The sequence below is a fragment of the Helianthus annuus genome, chromosome 12 (assembly GCF_002127325.2).
Source record: "Helianthus annuus cultivar XRQ/B chromosome 12, HanXRQr2.0-SUNRISE, whole genome shotgun sequence".
NCBI lineage: Eukaryota > Viridiplantae > Streptophyta > Magnoliopsida > Asterales > Asteraceae > Helianthus > Helianthus annuus.
In genome coordinates, this window is record NC_035444.2 from 39,098,990 (window position 1) to 39,121,359 (window position 22,370).

At 34.7% G+C, this 22,370-nt stretch overlaps 3 protein-coding genes across 3 annotated transcripts; 1 reads left to right on the forward strand and 2 right to left on the reverse strand.

Moving 5' to 3' along the window:
• The first annotated feature begins 8,818 nt into the window (after positions 1–8,818).
• LOC110896613 (alkane hydroxylase MAH1) lies at positions 8,819–10,345 on the forward strand. Its single transcript, XM_022143855.2, has one exon. The coding sequence runs from the start codon at positions 8,819–8,821 to the stop codon at positions 10,343–10,345; it is 1,527 nt and encodes a 508-aa protein (XP_021999547.1).
• Positions 10,346–11,563: 1,218 nt separating this feature from the next.
• Positions 11,564–14,096, reverse strand: LOC110894701 (very-long-chain enoyl-CoA reductase). The gene is made up of 2 exons (XM_022141926.2): positions 13,691–14,096; positions 11,564–12,155 (listed from the first exon to the last, which is right to left on the reverse strand). Exons 1-2 carry the CDS (start codon positions 14,021–14,023, stop codon positions 11,682–11,684), a joined length of 807 nt encoding a protein of 268 aa, XP_021997618.1. The 5' UTR covers positions 14,024–14,096; the 3' UTR covers positions 11,564–11,681.
• A 6,076-nt stretch (positions 14,097–20,172) lies between these two features.
• LOC110896614 (alkane hydroxylase MAH1) lies at positions 20,173–21,906 on the reverse strand. Its single transcript, XM_022143856.2, has one exon. It carries the CDS (start codon positions 21,873–21,875, stop codon positions 20,343–20,345), a length of 1,533 nt encoding a protein of 510 aa, XP_021999548.1. The 5' UTR covers positions 21,876–21,906; the 3' UTR covers positions 20,173–20,342.
• Positions 21,907–22,370: the final 464 nt, after the last annotated feature.

Consider the following 22,370-nt stretch of genomic DNA (forward strand, 5'->3'; position numbering starts at 1 on the left):
TTTATTTGCCATTTGTTCCTTCTCATACTCAGGACAGAATTTTCTTTCAACAAGATTCTTAAATTCTTCCCAGGTCATAGCATAAGCCACTCGTCTTCCTTTTTCCTGTAGCACTGTGTTCCACCATTCTAGTGCTCCTTCCTTAAACAGATTTGAGGCATACATGACTTGATCTTCGTCAGCACATTTACTTATTGCAATTACTGCTTCGGTTTTTTTCTAACCATCGCAGTGTTGCAGTTGCTCCTTCGTTGCCTGCAAATTCAGCGGGTTTACAAGCAAGAAATTCTTTGAAAGTGCAACCAGGTGTTGCAGCCTTTCGTTTCTTAGGGCGCTGCGTGTGCTGAGATTCATTGTCATGATTTATATGATCATTGCCCCCGTTTATACTATTACTGAAATTATCTTCGATAGTATGTTTGCTAGGTATGATATGTTGCGGATCGTTTGGATTTTTCATAGCAGCAACGAACATTGGAATTGCGTTGGCTATTCCTTGGGCAACCATATTTTCAATATCTTGTTTGGTCATATATTGATCTTCTGGGTGTTGCTCCGATTGATTAACTTCATTTACTGGTTCGTTATCGTTATTTGCCATCTGATGATAAGTTATTATGAATAATTAGCAATTAACAATTTATACAAATCATTAAACAAGTTATAACACATAAATCCAAAATTATCGATTTCTCGATTTCATATCAGTATAGTATGCATCAATACACACCGATATTTTACAACGTTTTATTCGTTATGTTACAACTGGTTTCACTATTTACTTTTACTATTATACAAAGATAACCTTCCCATCCTCCTAGTTGTTATTCTAAAAACGAAGTTCCCTCTCGTCATACTTCCAGGCAATCTGTCCCCCTATCTCCCTAATTCTATTCCCTGCATCCATCAACTCTTCACCAAAATGGCGAAGTTCAGCCAGGTGTTCATTGCTCATTGGTGGATTAGGTAGGGGTTCTGGGTCGAACTGTGGAAGAAATGAGTAAGCGTTATTGACAATATTTTGAAATTGCCAATCGTTGGTCCACCATTCTTCCATTTCTATAGGTTGGTTATGGACTATTGGTTCAGTGATGGTTGGTGCAAAATTCATAGGAATTGGGTTTTCGATAGGATAAGTAAAAATACCCGGACTGGCAGGTTGCATAGTCTCACATTTTTCTAATAAAATATCTATCTGATCCTGAAAAGTAACTCTTTTGGTTTGATTAGAACTTTCTCCAACTTCTACCTGGGTTGAGTTAGAACCTTGCCCTATTTCTATTTTTATTTCCTGAGAATACTGATCGAACTGCTCCTCCATTTTCCTAACCTCATTATTAGCTTCAGTTTCTTGTTCTTGCGGATTAGGGTTTTCCTGGATTACAATCGCTTTTCCTTTGTCTAAAGGTTTACTAGTTTTAGGGGTTTTTGTAACTGACTTTTTCTTACGTATACGGCTTCCCCACACATAATTTTTCTTTGGCCTTCTTTTTGGTTTGGTTACTGGTGGAGTAGGAGATTTTATAGGTTGGTCCACATCAGCAAGATATCCCGTGAATTCATGAGAAACTTCTATATTCACTGGGTACAGATTGAGGTTCTGAAAAGCTTCAGATATCTCGTTCATGCTGTGTAGCATATATGCAAAATGCACAAAATATCAAGTTAAAACTTTGGAACAAAGTTTAACAAATAACATGAAAGTTTTATTGCACACTATCTGTACAAAATACAGGAAAACATACTCAAATTTTATTTTACTAACTTTTATTTATTTATTTATTGGGAAGTACTGCTTTGCTAGATTTAGGGCATCTAAAGATTTGCATGTTCAGCCACAGTGGCTAGCATATACAAATTTGCCCATTTTTCATCGAGTTTATCTTTCCAAGGTGATTTCTTAAGTAACTCCCGGTTTTCCTTTTTAATTTTCTTTTCTCTGATTTGCTCCTTACTTTTCTTAATAATCATACTCCTTTTTCTAGGAGAAAGCGGATTTTCATAATTTGCTTTTTGCACAAATATTCCTTCCTCAGGAATCGTAGGGAGCTTTGAAATTTTAGTTTTAGACGAACTTCCTTTCTCGTAAATTGATCTATCTAATTTAAGATAGATATCTTGCAACTTTTGTTTACCCATACTGTAACTAACAAATAATCAGTTAAAAGCACATAATCACATAATCACATAATAGTAATCAGGAAAATTAAGTATCGGTTAAATACTTAATTAGCTTAACTCAGTGGCTCTGATACCACCTTGTTTCTGTCACGGCCCCCGACCCGGTTTGACCCGTTTCCGGTGCCGCGGGACAGAAACCCCGTGATATTTGTTTAATTGAGTTTAGCAGCGGAAATTTAACATCAGGATCGTTGTAAAGCTAAAATTTTTCCCGATTATTTTTATTTCACAATTCGGGATACAACCCCGATAATTTACAATACATAAGTTTAGTGATAAATTCTTATTTTAAAACATCTTTATTCATTTTATATTGAGCCACTATTTTAAGCTTGAAATGCTCCTCAGCACTTTTCCTGATTTACAGCAGATCACCTGAAACATGTTTGAAAAAGATTTTGTCAGCGGGGAAATACTGAGTGAATCATTCATTTTACTGAAAATGACACATTTGTTATAATTCACAGTATTAAGAGTTTTTACATATGTTAATTATCAACCAACATTTCAAGAATAGGTATTTGTCACAGACCAGCTCTGTGACTGTGGTCATATCACCATTGGCTGGCCCAATGAGTGACGTATATCACTTTCTTTTAGGCTCGCCCACCTAATGTGATTAAAACAATAATAATACTGTGCACAATACCCCACATACCGGCTGTAATTTGGTGATTACATAAACTTAATCACTGTAATTATAACTTTGAAAAATTAGTTTGGAGTATTGTAAAACAATTGATAAAAAGAGAATGACTCACATTGCAGATTTAGTACTGACAGAATATGATTTTATCCCTGTTAACCTAATTTCACAATAATGCACACAAAATAGAGTTAGTGATCAATACAGCAGTTACGATAATTTCCCGAGATCAAATACTCGCAATGAATGACCAAGTGCAATACTTCAACTCATTTATCAAAATGACAAACGACAAAGTATAGTACTTCAACTCATTATCGAATTATCGACAACGACAAAGTACAATGCTTCAACTCATTTATCGGATTACCGACAAACGACAAAGCATAGCCCAATGTGGGCGGCACTTAGACATTCTTTGAATGTATTGATTCTGGAAACTGAATCGTAATAGCGATCGAGTAATTACCCTGTTCCGCGGCAGCAATTCGATATTAGTGTGTGTTTGGTAGTAATTTAAGCATAACTCAACGTATATTATGAGTTTTTCCGTCGAATGAACATCTGAATTCAAGTCCCAACCCCTTCTATTTATACTGAAAATTTGACACCGTCGCGTAGCGCGAGGGGTACCCCCTATAGGTGTCGCGCTACGCGAGTGGTAACCTATGTTCATAGGGTAGCTAAGTGTGTAACTAGGCTTGCTGTGTTGACAGTTTCGTTAATTTCGAATTTTACACAGAGTTATGAGGATAATCGTTGGCTAAGGTTTATCCCCCCCCCCTGAGTTTTAGGGGCCCTGATCCTGATTCTGATTGTTCTGGAAATTTTAGGGTTTGCGTAGAATCACTTGGGTGTCTCAATTAGGGTTTTCTTAATAGCTAATTACCATTCTAATTATTAATTTTAATGAGAGTTGTTACACTCCATTTCTTGCATCAACTTGATCGTAATCTTCTTTTGTAAGCACTGGATTCCCGATCCTCCCTGCAACTAAACTACCATAAGATTCAAGCACAGTTACTAACAATGACATATGACTTTTAGCTACTTCTTTAGAATAGTTTTGATCATTTTCGAGATTTAATGCAATGTTGCATTGTAGTACTTTCCCACTCTTTGTTGTTGAAAAATTTGGATCAAATGATGGATATGACGAAAATCCCATTTTGCTACTTGATCCTTGAGATGAACTTTCAGAAGAACTTTTCACATTGAATGCAGTTTCAACCTTTGGAGAAATGTTGGTTTTATCACTAACACCACCTTTGTAGTACAAGCCAATGTCTTGTTCTCCATCATAGTTCTTAATTCTTGCTATCTTTCGTTGTTCCATCTCTTGAGCTTCCAGTTGTTTAATAAACTCTTTCAATGGTAACTTGTCAAAACCTGGTTTATTTTTCAACATCATGAGAAACGTGCCCCAAACATCATGTGGCAACGCATTAGCCAATTTTTCAACTAATTCATCATTATCCTTTTTGATGCCTAATCTATTCATATTCTTCAATAAATTGCAATATCTTTCAATGATCTGCTTGGTATTTTCAGTTCTTAATCCACGGAAAAGATCAAATTCTTTCTTCATAAGCGACTTTTTGTTCTTGAGCATTTCATCACTCCCAAGAAACTTTGCTTCTAATTCTGTCCATATCGAATGTGCACTTCCATTGTGTTGAAGAAGAATTAAGATGTCTTCTTTAATCGCTTGCTGCAACAAACTAACCATCATTTTCTCATCTTTGTATTTCTTTTTCTCATCAGCACTCAATTCTCTAATTGAAAGTTTCACTCTATTATCCCCAACTGGTCTACTATATTGAACTTCAGTATGTTCCCAAGCATCTAAATGATATGCTTGAACCCAGTTTTCAAAACGTTCAGCCCATCCACTATACTCCTCGATACTCATGAGCTTAGACGGTTTTTGTGTTGTCCCCGTTTCATTTTCAAGCATCGTACTTTGAGTAATAGTCATCGGACTAGCAAAGGCATTATAAAACTCGTTCTCCATGTTTCGTTATTCAATGGTTCACAATCAGTCAGATTCAAACGAAATCTCTTTTCACACGAAATTACTTTTCAAACGGAATCAAGTTTCAAACGAAATATCTCCTTTCAAGTGAAATACCAGTCAAACGAAAACACCCTGTTCACGCGAAATTACCCTCTCAAACGAAATTATCTCTTGGAGCGAAATATGCTTCAAACGAAATTAGTGATTTCGTTCGAGCGACTCAAACGAGATATAATTTCGTGCGGAATTACCTTGGTTTCAAACGAAATCAAGTATCTTGAAACGAAATCTAATTTCGTATGAGATTTTCACACGAAATAGCGTATTCAAACGAAATCAAAACTAATTCCGTGTGAAATTACAGCAATTGTTCGAACGAAATAATATCAATTTTCAAGCGAAATTAAACTTTCGAACTGTTTTAAGCCGAATTAATATCTGAAACTCTCAAGGGTTTGTTAAAACACTGTTACGCACATTATATTTGAAACTCAAGCCATTTTAACCGTGAAATCAAGTTTAATTGTGAAAAGAAGATGTAGAAATCAGAAATTGCAACTAAAATGGTAAGAACTCTTCTTCCTGAGCTCTGATACCACTTGTAAGATCGTTTTGTGACCCAAACGAGTCTATCAGAAGAGGTCTTCACCAATACAAAAGGCGGAAACAGATGTATCAGTGTTATTTCAGCTGAATTACACGAGAAATCACTTTAAACTGTCTTTTGATTGATATTAGATCGATTACAATGTTGTAGACACTTCGACAGAGCTTCGCCGTCGGAACTAATTTCGTTACAAATGAAATGGCACTGAGGGTATTTATAGGCACGTAATTTCGCTTAAAACAGTTCCAAGCGAAATCTATTTTCGCACGGAATTAACCAAACGAAATTATGTTTCAAGCGAAATCATAATTCCATGCGAAATTACCTATAAAACCATTTCTCGTTTTGCGTGCCCTGATCTAACTATTACAATACAAGACTCGATACAAGACGAAGTCCACAGACGTATGCACCAACAGCGACAATCTAAGTGAATGTATCTGGCATGATGTTTAAGAGTTTGCATACCAGAGTCGGTTGACTCAGTGCTGTCCCAAATTCACTTGCCCTTAAAACAACGTTTTTATCTTTAAGGAAATAGAGTCCACAATGTCGTCTTCCTTCATTTGCAATAACTCGAATTCTGACATGAGTGTATGCAAATGAGCCTTTTGTGTCCCATCAACGCCAACGTGTCTAGTTTTTAACGTGTTTCAAGTTTCCTTCGCAGTTTTACAACTTGCAACTTGTATTGCTTGGAACAAATATGCAATTGCTGACTTATCTTTCTTTATATCCGCTTATGTATTTTCTATCAGTTCAATCATTTCTTAAATTGACCATTCGCTTCTAATATGATTTTTATGGGAAATTCCCAAACGGTGTAATTTATAGATTTCAAAATTGGGCAATGGAAAGTGGGAAAGAGAACTTCTTTCCTTTTGGATTACAATTTGTTGATTTGGTCCAGCTGTTCCTGACATGATTTATAACCGAACGATTTTCACTTTAACAAAACTTGCAATCAAGCAATCTTACTTTCTTGTTTCTTAATATTTCCTAACCACGACGATGGAAGAGATGATAAAATCGAAATCTGAAACCCAAGAATTATTGCCATCCCTGCTTAAAGTTTCCCATGGATATAGTTTCAGATTTGATACGTGATTGTGTGCCCATATGTTGATTCATTGAACAATATGTAATGGTGTCCTCAAATGTTGATTCAATCAACCCTAACAGAGCCGACATCATCACCTTGAAAGCCTAATTCATCTCTTTAGTTACCGCCAGAAACCACCGTGAAATCCTAGGTCATATATTTAGTTGCTCAACCATACGCCACCAACTATCTCGTCACCACTGGCGGAGAAATGAATATTGAACATACCACCAACACAATTGGTAGTTGTAGCAATGGAGCAAGTGGATGGTTTTGTATCAGGAACAACTACATCAACACTTGTAGATTCATGGGGGATTACGGAGAATGGTGGTAGCCCAGGGAAAGAACATGTGTGATGTGCCAAGGTAAGACCAACGATTATACAAAAACACCCTTCATACTCCTCACTTCCCTTTATCTTTTAATATATAGGAAAATGATCTTTATATTAATAATTATAATTATTATTTTTATTATTACTAATGTTTTTCACTAATAATAATAATAATAATAATAATAATAATAATAATAATAATAATAATAATAATAATAATAATAATAATAATAATAATAATAATAATAATAATAATAATAATAATAATAATAATAATAGTTCTCACACAAGGATAAAAGATTACACAAATTTGGCATATAGGGAAAATTTTTCGTTTGTATAAGTTGATAGAGTGGTGGGAAATCTTTGGTTGAGTGGTCAGAATTTTACCGTTTAAATGAAAATTATATTCACCAGTCAAACATTATTATAAAGATGACATGTCATCCCTACAAGTTGATTTTATTTATATTTTTCTAAATTTTCATTATCACAAAAAGAATTTTTTTTTTAAATTATTTAATGTTGTAGACACGACATGCGGTCTCTAGTTGAAACATCTTTTTCTTGGGTTTCTAACTTTTCATATTAGAATTTAAGAAAAACAAAATATTATTCGCCTATAACCTAGTATGAAATACGGAAAACTTTATAGGTCGTTCTAAGGGGAGTGGGGGTGGTCACTAGTGATGAAATTCCATCACTCACAAACATCCAATCATGTTCCGCTATGTCAGCAATCATTTTTCCATCACTCACAACCTTTTTTAGTGGCAATAGTCATCACTCACCACCACACCCAACAATTTCCCCCCAACCAACAATTCCTCTCACAAAATCAAATCATCACGCGTTGATTTTTTTCACGCGTTAAAGAAATTGGCATGTTCCACGCGTTATAAATTGATGGTGGCGGTGGGAATTGTTATTTTATCACGCGTTGAATTGATCTATCATGGTGGATTAACGTTCCACCCCCACCTCTCTAAAGCGTCATTTTCTTGTAGTGTGTGAATGCTCTTAGTGAGGGTGTGAGCGAGTTTCATAGGGCCAGATTTACGTTCTTTAATCAAGCCGTGGTTTTCTGTATTTGATACAATCTAGTTGCGTTATTTCCAAAAAGACTTGAGTACTATGGATTGTTTACAAATTGATATTTAGAATTTATATCTTTGCATATGTAATTGTAAACTACTTTTTCTATAAATGTTCCCCTTACGGAAATCAGTGATGAACAAGAAACTAAAATCAAACTACTATTCATAGAATATATCATAGTTCCGTGATATTTAAGGGTCTTTTTCAACAGATTTTCGCTATGCATGTGATCTGAACCAACTTATTCCGGACAATGCACATTAAGTTAATTAGCTAAAAACAACGAACTGAAACTCTTTCCTAGTTTTGCGTTTGGTTAACAAATTCTTTAAAATCTGTTTTCTACTTCACGATGCTTGTTTGAATTTTTCTTACTTAATTCCTTCATGTTTTAGATTATTTCAATTCAGTGCAGTTTATATGCTATTTATCAACCAGAAGGTTTTTATTATTTAAAGGACGTTGAAGAAAATAAAAATAAAATGAAAGAGAACGAAGAATTAAGAAAAATAATTAACTATCAGAAGTTATTAGTATGGACAAAAAGTTTAGATGCAATTGTAGTTTAGTGGCCGAAAGTATAAATTCATGAACATCTAAAGTTTAAGCGGTTGTTTTTGTTTTAATCTATTCATTTTTTGTTATTATTTAGCATCGTGTGCTATAAGATTATTGTTTCTTAAATTGTAGTGACTCTTATGGGTGTGAAGTGAATCCATATGCCTAATTATAGGACCAACAAACAAAACTAGAATACACAACATAATTGTCTTTAATCTCTTTCTATATAAAGGATATACACATCTCTTCCTCTCTCACATGTCTTCCCCATGGGTTTTTTTGAGACTTTAGTCATTCTGTCTCTGTTTTTCATTCCCATGTTGTTCTTAATATGTATATATAAATCACAAAAGCAAAGAACTGTTATCCCTACAGATTGGCCAATTCTTGGAATGATACCAGGGGTCCTTTTAAACGTCCATCGACTCCATGAATACGTCACAGAATTGTTGATCGATAGTGGAGGAACATTCATGTGGAAAGGTCCTTGGTTCACCAACATGGACATGCTCATTACTTCCAATCCTTTAGACATCCACCACATTCTAACTAGAAACTTTTGGAATTATCCCAAAGGTGAGAATTTCCGTAAGATCTTTGATATATTAGGAGATGGAATCTTCAATTCTGATGGTGAGTTATGGGAGATCCACCGCAAGGTCACTATGAGTGTATTCAAGCATGCTGGATTTCAAAGTTTGTTGGAAACAACACTATGGAACAAGGTGGAAAAGGGGCTTCTACCAGTACTTGAATCCATTTCTAGACAAGGCAAGGAGATGGATTTGCAGGAAATATTCCAAAGGTTCACTTTTGATACTATATGCAAATTACTTTTAGATCATGACCCAAAAAGCTTGTCTCTTGATTTTCCTTACCTCCCTTATCTGAAAGCGTTCTCGGATGCTGAAGAAGCTATCTTGTATAGGCATGTTACACCCTCAAGCATTTTGAAATTGCAACAAGTTCTTAGAGTGGGGAATGAGAAAAAGATAAGTGATGCATGGAAAACTATTGATCACTTTATATACAACTGCTTAAACCAAAAATCAAATGAGTACAACATGATGCAATGTGAACAACAAGAGAAGTTCTTAGTATTAACAGCTTTCATGAGAAAATTCAAAGATAATGGTGTTTCTTTTGGAGATACCACCAAATTTTTAAGAGACACCTTACTTAGTTTGATGGTTGCAGGAAAAGATAGCACTAGCACTCTTCTCTCTTGGTTCTTTTATATCCTTGCACAAAACTCTACCGTAGAAGATAAGATTTTGGAAGAGATTCACACGCATCTCGACGTGAAATTACATGAGAGATGGAAAGCTAAAGAGCTTGGTGAAATGGTTTACCTTCATGGAGCTTTAAGTGAATGCTTGAGGCTCTTCCCTCCTCTTCCATTTAACCACAAATCTCCATTAAAACCAGACATTCTTCCTAGTGGCCATCAGGTTGATCAAACTACCAAAATCATTGTCTCTTATTATTCCATGGGAAAGATGAAATCAATATGGGGTGAAGATTGCATGGAGTTTAAACCTGAAAGGTGGATTACTAAAGGAGGAGGAATCAAACATGAACCATCGTATAAGTTTCCCGCGTTTAATGCTGGACCAAGAAGTTGTGTAGGTAAGGACTTGTCTTTAACTCAGGTAAAGATAGTGGCAGCTATGGTCATCTACCACTACCATATTGAGCCGGTCAAAGGTCATCTAGTGCTTCCGGCGGAGTCAATGGTACTTCAGATGAAGCATGGTCTCAAGGTGAGAGTAACTAAGAGAACTACCATCAACTAAAATCTTAGTCATGTCTGTTGTGAATTTATACTGCTTTATGCCTTCAGGACAAATTAACACCTTGTATACTTTAATATATTGATCATATATCTTGAGTTGATGTGTTGATATGTTTTGTCTTCTCTACATGATAGACCTCCATAATGGCGGATCTAGAAAATCCTTATAGGGGCAACATTTCATATAAAAGGGGTAACGAAATCAACGAAACATCAAATGTTTCCAAAATTTACACTAGTGCCGAAGCGTCAAGGGGTAGCGGGGACTACCCCTAGTAACATGCTAGGTCCGCTCCTGGATCTTGCTAACCTTGCTAGGTTTGCAAGAAATCTCCAAAATTAGGTTCCACATGTTGATCACTTAGTTTAGTCAAAGGGAATAATAAAAAATGATGCTAGTATACGTTGCATTTAAAAAAGGTTCTGATAAATGACAACTTTTAACATTGATATCCTAGTTGTTACTTGTCATGTGTAGATTGCCGTATACATGTTATTATGTAATTCTTTGGAGGTTGGCTTTAAGTCCTTTGTCACCAAGGGTGCGTGAATATATAGGTCACATGTATAACTTTCTTGCGTTTTTTACATGTATATATAAGCGCACATGTGTGTGTATATACTATTGTAATCTATTAAATAATTTATGCTTGTAAATAATTAATTATCACCTTGAGTATCATTGTATCTTGATTCAATAATGTTCCTGATCATTTCCATGTGTAAGTTGTGGGCGCCATCTGTAGACTGCTTTTGAAGTTGGAGATAAGATTGGGCATGAAACCAAATCTTTCCTGCAAGTTATGCATTAGGTTGGGGGAGGCTTAGCGTTTTGCACCAGTGCCTTTATGATATCTTTAATCTCATCAACAAAAGACTCTAACTTGGATACTTTCTCCGTCAAATCTTTTTATCTTAACTCATCACCTAAATTAATAAGATCATCTGAATTCTTACCAGAGGTAGTTGTATTTGGTTTTAGACCAAGTGCCCATTTTTTCTTGGTACTGGAGACTTCCAACTATTATTGAATGAGCTATTGTTGATTCAACAGTTATTGTCTTAAGGAGGTCTTAGCTATGTAACTACTATCCAACTGTGAGACTGTTGTATACTCTAGCTCTCGATGAAAAATTTAGTGTTAAAATAAAGTACCGCATAAAAGTCATTTTCATTAGATTAAAAGGCACAAAGAAACAAAACAAAAATTGGTTTAATCTACCCAAAACAAACTAACTTCATTGTATTACAGTATGATAATAATTGCCAAAGATCCATAGAAACATAAATGTATCCACAAAACACAAATTTAATCTAATATTCTCATATACGTCCATCTAAAAAACATATGGAATAAAAGCCTTAACGTCCTTAGGGAATTTGTCCCCAAACTTCGATATGTACCATTCTCGTGTGGCATAACTCCTCCCCATCAAATAACAAATTGTACCTAAAGTGAAAGCAAAAGCGTAAGGTGTTTGTGAAATGCAAGACATTCCTACGTAACCGAAAATCTCAAAGACATAGTGTGGACATATGATCAAATCAAATAACCCTCCTTGAGGAATTTTGTATTCTTTGTCCCCCTCCTTCCTAAGATTAGCAAGAATGTTGTGGTGGTAAAAGTTTCCAACAATGCCGATCAAGAACAACCCAACTCCAACATATTTGAGATCTATTGGAGGATTGGGTAAATCTCGTGATAGATATTGAGCATAAATCATTGTTGCAGTGGAGACAGTATAACTTAACGTAATGATAATTGTAGATTCTATACCCATTGAACCGCTATATTTGTGAAGAAATAACACCTGCATATGAAATTTATAAGTGTTTTAAGATTTTAGTGTAATTCTATTCAAGATACTTAAACTTATATATTTTTATTAGAGTAAATTACGTTTTTGGCCACTGTGGTTATATCACTTTTACTATATTAGCCCAAAATAAGAATTTTTAACATATGTGCCCCCATGGTCTCTATAACTAACTATTTTGGCCTCTAAGTCTAACCAAAACCCAAACTCTGGTTAATTAATTCTCACATGACAGGGACATGATGTCTAAAATTGTAATTTCCCCTTCCCCTTTTATGATACATATTAAAAACAAATTAATACTCATTTACACCACATAAACCCCTAAATTCCCATCATCTTCTCCAAGCTTCAATCTGCTAGATACTTGAAAGTGGAGACAACTTCAATGGAATCAAAAGTTGTTGATTTAAAATTCTTACTACCAAACACAAACTCATTCCAATCCCATTTTCCAGCGGAATCAAATTCCATCTCATCCACCTACACCTTGCTTTCTCAAATCTCTGTCACAAGAATCTTCCCCTTAATAAATAAAGCTATATATAACTTAATTATCCATCAGTTATGTACATTTAAATTTAAATCCTAATGCGAAACGAAACTAATTGATACATGCATATGCACAGAGGGGATCAAGGTTTCTGCTGCGAAGAGTGCAGGATATACATAGATGATGTCCACCAAGAAAATGATGCGCTGATGTAACAATCCACACTCTTGCTACCGGAAAAACTCCATGGCTTCGCCTATATTTTCACAACCACTGATTGGTATTTTTCATAACCACTAAAGATATATGTAGCATATTTTTGGATTGTAGTAGTTGCTAGATAGATGTTAATAAGTATTGGATGGTCGTTGTAATAATCAACATCTCCCCCATCGGAAAAGCTCAATGGCGTCCACTGTATTTTCCTAATCATACAAAATGGCAGATCCTAACAGATTTGGGATTTTTTTTCGAGAAGATGATGGGAATTTAGGGGTTTATGTGGTGTAAATGATTATTAATTTGTTTTTAATATGTGTCATAAAAGGGGGAGGGGAAATTACAATTTTAGACATCATGTGCCTATCATGTGAGAATTATTAACCAGAGTTTAGGGTTTGGTTAGATTTAGGGGCCAAAATAGTTAGTTATAGAGACCATGGGGGCACATATGTTAAAAAATCTTATTTTGGGCTAATATAATAAAAGTGATATAACCACAAGGGCTAAAAACGTAATTTACTCTTTTTATTATTATGTTTGGTTAAAAAAAGTAAATTCATCAAATAAATTCTATAAAAGTAAGGGTAAAATAGGCGACAAAACTAAATGTAAATAATGATACATACTTTGTATGCAAATAAAGTATATATGAGAAAAAGGGAATTTTATATGCAAATAAAGATACATACTTTAACCTTATATGCATTTATGAAAAATACATATGAGAAAAGGGAATTTATATGCAAATAAAGATACATACTTTAACCTTACTTTGTTAAAAAAAAAAAATAACCAAGTATGTTAGAGACTGTACCTCAAGTACCCGTTTCAAGAAATGAACGGTGAGAGATGAAGCAAGCAACAAAAATCTAAGATCCTGATCAGGGAAAGCGAGCAAAGAAGACAATCCCACAACAAACGCCGGTGTATAGGCCAGAAGCATCCCGTTTCGACTAGACAACTTCGCCCCGTTCTCTTTCTTTGCAACACCTTCGTTCAAGAATTTGGAATACTGCATGTGTTTGCCTTTGATTTCCATGAATCCGGCATTTGCAAGTGACGAGATACCTATCACCGACATTGTTGTCACGAACAACGATGGCGGTGGTGGGAACAAGAAGTTTAGGAAAATAGAAGGAATGGCCATTTTGATTCTATCGTGTTTTGTGTGTGTGTTTCTTAATTGTTTTTGGTATTATGTTATGTCTATAAATCCAGTGAAATGGACTGAGTGGCATATAAAGTAGTGTCCACGACTGAACAAGTAGACCCATCTTCGACCACGAACCAATGAGTGGTTGTAGATCCTCACCTACGTCATAGTGTAAGGTAATAAATAAAGAGCTTTCTAGACAGAACATAAGAAATGTTATATTTATACCAAAATTTTAAAGTACTGGCACATGGACGTTTTTCTTTTGTTTTCGAGTTTAAAGTACTGGCACGTGTAGAAGTGGACCATTTTTCTTTTGTTTTCCAGTGATACTTAACTAATTGAGATTGAGATAAATGAATAAAGAATAATGCTAATACTTTAATTAAAATAATAAACCAAATAATTGGAGGTAATATCCATTTATTATAAAAGAAAAATCAATTTGTTACACGGATTAGTTTTTTATAACCTTTTTTAACTAAATGATATGCTTATCAAGAGTCGTAATTTTTTCTCAGTAAAATGTTAACCTCATGGTCTTTCAAGGGATGATGATCCGCCACGTTGGTGCCACGTCATAGTCCTCCCAAGGATGGTCAATCCCCCAAAACTAGAGGGTATGGAGGATGGTCCTAATCATAGTCCTCCCCAACACTTTTATGTTTTTTTTTAATCATCTACTTTTTTTTAATCTTCTACTTTTTTTTTAACATTTAACAAAAAATGTTAAATACTAACAAAAATATTATATTATAATTAACCTAAAATAAAAAAATGTACAACAATATAATTAAATATTCTATTATAATTGTCACTAATGTTAAAAAATGATATAACCTAAAATAAAAAAATGTACAGCAAAAAAATTATGATATATATAGATAAAGTTATCCTCTCTCTCTCTCTCTTTCTTTTTCGGTTGACCATCACCTTCCTCTCTCTACTGTTTATTCCTCTCTCTTCCTCTCTCAAAACCGTCAGAAAACCTTCTGGTTGTCGCCGGTAAACCGCCGGAAAACCTCACTAAAGTACAAATGCCATTCACAAACAAACAAACAAAAGGGGGCCCACCATTTAGATCGTCCTGAACGTCAGTATGTCGACGGTGAAGACGCTGACGGGATGAAGACGGAGGGGGGCGGCATGGAGGTTGGATCGGCGACAGTAAGGGACGATCCAAAGCCGATCCCCATACCGTATAGCCTTATGGTTAAACGTTTTAATCATGTTCTGGTTTATTAGTAAAAAAGATAAGTTGACTTCGGTCAAACTAAAGGAATTATATATGATAATGAGGGTGTTAGGGGTGCTCAAACACATGGGTAGTGATAACTCTTCTCCTAGCCAGTCACCTCATGCCATGTCAACTGCCCTCTTCACTCTTCATTTTGCATTCAATCACTAGAGTGCTCAAACACATGAGGAGTCCATTTTTTATATTTTTTATTTCTAGAAATTATGCATTAAAAATAAAAAAAACATATATTAAACAAAATAAAATTACATTTAATTAAAAAATACATTACATAAAATTAAAAAAAAAAAGAAAATTAAAACATAAAATAAAACTAAAAATTTAGAAAGGTCGTGGCCAGTTATATTTTTTCGCGATCTCCCGTTTCCAGGCTAGAAATAACAGCAACATCTCGGGTGAAGCATAGTCGTGTAGCTTAATAAACGTCTCCATATCCCGATCATACAAAAGTTGTTTCAGCATCCCGCGTTGTTCTGCCACTATCGCTAAGGTGTCTTCCTCGTATTTCTTTTTTATATTCGACAACTCTATCGCTCGTGCTTGTTTTGCTTCTTTCATAAGGTTGTATTGTGAGAGCTTCTCGATCAAAGCAGTTTCGCTATCGGATGGTGTTGCGGCTCTCTTATCTTTCTTTCGTGGTCTTGTTAGTGAGGGGTATAGGGTTATGTCGGGTATACCGCTAGTGAACTCAATTCCCGATGTACCCGCATTATAGTTACCTGTATCCATTGTCTTTCTTTTTTGGCCCGAACTATCACTGTCTTCACCCAACATTAGTACCGGGACCCATTTGTCATGTTTATTAACAATCTCCCACGCCTCAACATGATGAAAACCAATTGGAAATTTTGATTGATAATCTTTTAAAGCCCATCTCATGACATCGATGTTGCCACACCCGCTACCACGAATACGATCCTACATATATAACAAATATAAAGTAAAATATAAAAACAAAAAGTATGTTATAGAAAATATTTTATAAAGTAAAAAAATAAAAATTATACCGCTTTCAGGTCGTTGAAGTAATTTATCTTTTTCAACATAGGGAACCATTTTGAACGTACTTAATGAACGATCGTGTACTTCCGCTGACCGTTGCATTGTAATGCTCGAGAACTTTTCTCCAAAACTATCCGATTTTTGGTGATTTGCTGGTTTAAAGAAAAATGAAAACATGCCTTGGCTAAGGCCTCTTTTTGTTTTTTCATCCAAGATTGACGCCCCGCCTTTCCTCAATTTCTTTCAACTCACTTGCTTTACCAACATCTTCGCCTTCGTCTTCCACCTCATATTCTTCTTTGTCGTCGCGTCAATTTCTTCATCCAAATGTTGTGTTTCGGGGACAACCTCTACATCTTGGTCTTCATTGCCATTGTAGATTGGAATTGGGCGCTCGGTATTCTCTCTTAGTGATTGAATTGGTGGACTCCTAATGCAAACAGGTGGAATGAGTTTTGCACTTCCATGGGGTATTCGTACATGTCGGGTGCGACCATTGTTGGAGCGTGTGGGTGTGAAAATAATTGTGACAAAAAAATAGGTTGGGGTTGGGTGTTGTAAAAAGTCGGTTGTGAAGCTTGGGGGTAAGAGTTTGTTGAATATATGTATGGGGTTTGAAACAGTACACTCGGACCGCTAGAACCGCCTCGCCTCGTTTGCGACACGTGTCCTCTTGGGTTTCAACCCGATCCTCGGCTAGCAGAACCTTTTTTTCTTGACTTCACCTTTGTTTTGTTTATCAATGGTGTGTAGAAATGTAAGATTGTAGTGAGAGTGGTGTGAGAAGATTGAAATGTGTGGGTTTTATAAAAGAAAACAAATATATTTTTTATTTTTCCAATGGTACAATTCCAAAGTTAATTTTTGCAACAGCCATAATTTACATCGGTGACTTGTCACCTTTCATCGAAATGGAGCCGGCAGCGGTATAACACGCGGCAAATGCACTCTCCAATGGATTCCCCAAGTTGCGCCCCTACCACCCTTAAAGGTTTTAATCATGTTAAAGCATTTACAATTGAGTATTCTTATCCATCTTTGTAATTACATTAAAAAACATTACATTTTTTCTCTCTTTTTTCAACTAAATAATATTTTTTATACTTTTATTATTACTTTTTCTTTCTCCTCCATTCAGAACCACTTTTAATAAAATATTAAAAATTGTAGAGGTGAACAGTATATCTTCCAAATTTACTGGTGAACAGTAACTTTTTCTCTTTTTATTCTCTCCTCCACTCACAACCATTTACAACCACTCTACAAAACTTTTTCTCTTTTTTATTCTCTCATCCACTTACAACCATTTATAGCAACTCTAAAGTTATAGAGATTGAAAAATATAGAGGTTACACTCCCAATAATTATGTGGGTTGTTGGAATAACATTGTGAAATTAATTTCCAAAGTGAAACTAAACCGGAAAGGTATAAATCAGGTGATTATGGGTAAAGTGGGGAACGGGGTTGATATTCGTTTTTGGATAGACACCTGGGTTGGTGATCTTCCTTTCGCGGAAAGATGGCCACATTTGTTTGTTTTGGATTCGTCTAAATCTTGTAGGGTTTCGGAGAGAATTAGTTCGGGACAAAGGAATGATAGATATTCATGGAATTGGGTTAGACAACCAGAGTCTGATGCAGAGCTTAAGGAATGGCAGGAATGTCAAAACGTTATCAACTTGATAAGATTGTCAGACGATAAGGATTCATAGTTATGGAAGGTTGACACTAAGAATGGTTTCTCTGTGAATTTTGTGAAAAAGGCATTAATTTCGGATAGGGGAGCAGCCATCTTCCAAATTTCGAGTGGTGCAAATGGGTGCCTATCAAATGTAATATTATGCCTTAGAGAGATAACTTGGATAGACTTGCAACTAGAGTCAATTTGAGAAGAAGGAACGTGGATATATCAACGGTTATGTGCCCTTTCTGCGACGAGTACGAGGAAACGGTAGATCATTTTTTTACAGATGTCCTATGGCTATTCAGGTGTGGGCGGCTATTAGTGATTGGTGCAACATTCCTCCGATTTTCGCTTTCGAATTTAAAGATTTAATGGATATACATAATTCTATTCAGGGTGGAAAAACATTGAAGAAGATATCCCGGGGGGTTGGTTATTATCTCGTGTTGGTGTATTTGGAAAGGTAGAAACGAGTTGGTTTTCAAACAGATCAGGAGAAGTCCGCAAGATATTTTGATAGAGATTAAATCGAGAGGTTTTGGATGGTTTAAAAATAGATCAAGTAAAAGTATTAGTTGGAATGAGTGGTGTAAATATCTTATGTATGTGTTGTAATTTTGCCCTTTGTTTGTTTGGGTCGGGAGTCTTGTTTTGTATTGGCCTTTTGTCCTTTGGGTCGAAGCCTTGTTTTAATGAAGTTTTATTTAAAAAAAAAAAAAAAGAGTTAATTACATAAATGGGTCCTGTGGTTTATACATAATTTCGCCTTTGGGTACTAACTTATTTTTTTAACAGGTTTAGGTTCTATGGTTTCAATTTTGTAACACCTTTGGGTACTAACACCAAAATTAGTTACTTAATGACTAAAATACCCTTGCATTTTTTTAAGTTTATCAATGTAACACATTTGGGTACTAACACCTAATTTTATTTAAGTTTAAATCAATTTTACAAAATCTATTTATTTTTTTATTTTCATTATTTTATTATATCTTTTAATTAACATAAACTCTATTTATTTTTTTTATTTTCATATTTTTATTAAATTTCTTATTTAACATAATATCTACTTGTTATACCAGTATTTTTTTTAAATAAAATCTACTAGCTATATACTTTTATGTAAATTAAATTTTCGTTTTCAATTTTGTATTGAAATGATTGATAATAATAAATATCTTTCATGTAAAAAAAATTTAAGCCTTTTTTTAACTCGTTTTTTTGTTCATTTACATTTTACTATTTTAGAAAGATATTTAATTTACATAAGACTATATAGCTAGGTATTTTAGATAAAACTATATAGCTAGGTATTTTAGATAAAACTAAACAAATTTCAGCCTTTTTTTAACTCGTTTTTTTTTTTTGTAAAATAGATATTTAATTTACATAAAACTATATAGCTAGTAGATTTTACCGGTGCAACTAGTAGGCTTTATGTAAATTAAATATCTTTCTAAAATAGTAAAATGTAAATGAACAAAAAACGAGTTAAAAATGGCTTAATTTTTTTTACATGAAAGATATTTTGTTATTATTATTATCAATCATATATATCCAAAATTCAAAACGAGTAAGGTTTACATTATTTAAAACTAGTAAGAAATTTAATTTATATAAAACTACATAGCCAGTAGATTTTATTTAAAAAATCTATTTAAAAAAATACTGGTGTAACAAGTAGATTTTATGTTAAATAAGAAATTTAATAAAAATATGAAAAAAAAAATAAATAGACTTTATATTAATTAAGAGATATAATAAAAAGATGAAAATAAAAAAAATAGATTTTGTAAAATTGATTTAAACTTAAATAAAATTAGGTGTTAGTACCCAAATGTGTTACATTGATAAACTTAAAAAAATGCAAGGGTATTTTAGTCATTAATTAACTAATTTTGGTGTTAGTACCCAAAGGTGTTACAAAATTGAAACCATAGAGCTTAAATCTGTTAAAATAAAAAGTTAGTACCTAAAGGCGAAATTAGGTATAAACCACAAGACCCATTTGTGTAATTAACTCAAAAAAAAAAGAAGAAGAAGATAAGTTGACATTCGGTCATACTAGAATAGTTAAGATGTTTAACTTCACTTATAGCCTGTGTTATAAATGGTGTGTTATCTGCAATATAAAATTACGTAAATACATAAAAACCATTCATTAGTTGACGTCTTACATTACTTTATCATACCCATTAACTTGCACTTTAATTTATTTCTATTACAAGAACAATTATATATCACTTACACTCCTATATATTATATCTCGATGTTCTTCATAAGCATCGTATTATAAAACGTTATTATGCTCACAAGCACAAAATAGAACAGAATAAACTTACACTAGATGTTTAACTTGCTTTTTAGTTCAATTCACTTCAATTCTTTTAGTTAATCTCACCTTGAGACCATGCTTCATATGTAGTATAATAGCATTCGTCGGAACCACGCAATGACCTTCCACTAGGTCTATGTGGTAATGGTATAAGATCGCCGTTGACACGATCTTCAGCTGAGACAAAGCCATGTCCTTGCCCACACAAGCTCTCGGACCAGAACCAAATGCCACAAACTTGTAAGATGGCTCATGTTTGATCCCTCCTCCTTTAGAAATCCACCTTTCGGGGCTAAACTCCATGCAGTCGTCACCCCATATCAGTTTCATCCTTCCCATGGCATATAAAGGTAGAATGATTCGCGTGTGTTGGTTAACTTTGTGGCCGCTTGGAAGGTTATCTGGTTGTAGTGGAACTTTAAGATTAAAAGGGACAGGAGGAAAGAGCCTTAAAGATTCACATAAAGCTCCATGAAGGTACACTAGTTTACTTAGCTCTTTGACATCCCATATCTTTCCCCCTTTTACATCCAAATGCTTGTGAATCTCTTCAAGAATCTTATGTTCAAGTATTGGGTTTTTGGTAAGATTATAAAAGAACCAAGAAAGCGCGCTGCTAATTGTATCTTTTCCTGCAAGTATCAGATCTAACAGGATGTCTCTTAGAAATTTTGTGGGATCACCGCCAGCATTGCCACTTTGTTCTTCCATTTCTCTCATGAGAGCTGTGATTAATATGAACTTTTCATCTTGGTGCTCATGGTTCATGCTATTGTACTCCTTTTGTTTTTGTTCAATGCATTTGTATATGAATTGATCAAGAATTATCCTTGCTTCACTAGACTTCTTCTCTTTCCCTATTCCAAGAAACTTTTGCATTTTCCAAAGGCACGGGGGCGTAAGGTGCCGAAACAAGAGAGCTTCTTCAACATCCAACAAAGCTTTCTGACACGCAATGTGAGGAAAATCAATAGACAAGCTTTCAGGGTCATGATCAAATACCACTGTGATTATGGTGTCAAATGTGAATCTCTGAAATATATCCTGCAAATCGATAGGTGCACCATGTCCACAAATGGACTCTAGCATGGGTAGAAGCCCCTTATCCACTTTGTTCCAGAGGATTGTCTTCAACATATTCTGAAATCCAGCTTGCTTGAGTACAGACATGGTAACTTTTCGGTTGATCTCCCATAGCTCGCCTTCGGAGTTGATGATTCCCTCTCCTAGGATATCAAAGATCTTGCGGAACTCATGACCTTTGGGATAGTTTCTGAAGTTTTTGCTAAGAATGTGATTGATGTCTAAAGGATTTGTGGTAAAGAGCATGTCCATATGAACAAAAGAAGGGCCTTTCCACATGAATGTACCGCTGGTTTGCATTGCAACTTCGATTATGTAGTCATAAAGTCGGTGGGCATTCGCAAGGATCCCGGGTATCATACCGAGAACAGGCCAGTTTGTTGGGACAATAGTACTTTGTTTTTGAGATCTATATATACACGTTACAATGGACAATAGAATGAAAAATGAAGAGAGAATGATTGTGTATTCAAGAGAAGCCATGGGCAGAAAGGTATGAGAGAGAGTTTATGTTTGATAGTGGTGGCAATTGTGATATGCTCGAAGCTCCTTTAAGTAGACGCTAAACATGCTACAACATAACAATTATCATCATAGAGTAAGTAGACGCTAAACATGCTACAACATAACAATTATCATCATAGATAGTGAAAACAAGAGGCAAATGATACAACACCACAGTAAATTTCATTATTTTTTTCACATTTACATTAGTTGTGAATTTGCATTACAGTTTTGAATTAGTTTTTCACAATTGAAAATGGTTAAACAGTTAAATTTTCATTCTAATTTTCTATTCATAAATAAGGTGTGAACGTTTTTGTTATTTTTTTACACTTCTGAGTGGGCTTTATTATTTCTTTACACTTTTGAGTATTTAGGATCTGCGTGTCGCGACGAGACCATTAAACGAAACAAAAAATAGACGTAAATGCATTGAATCACGAGCGCGCTGTCACACCCCAACCGATGGCGGAA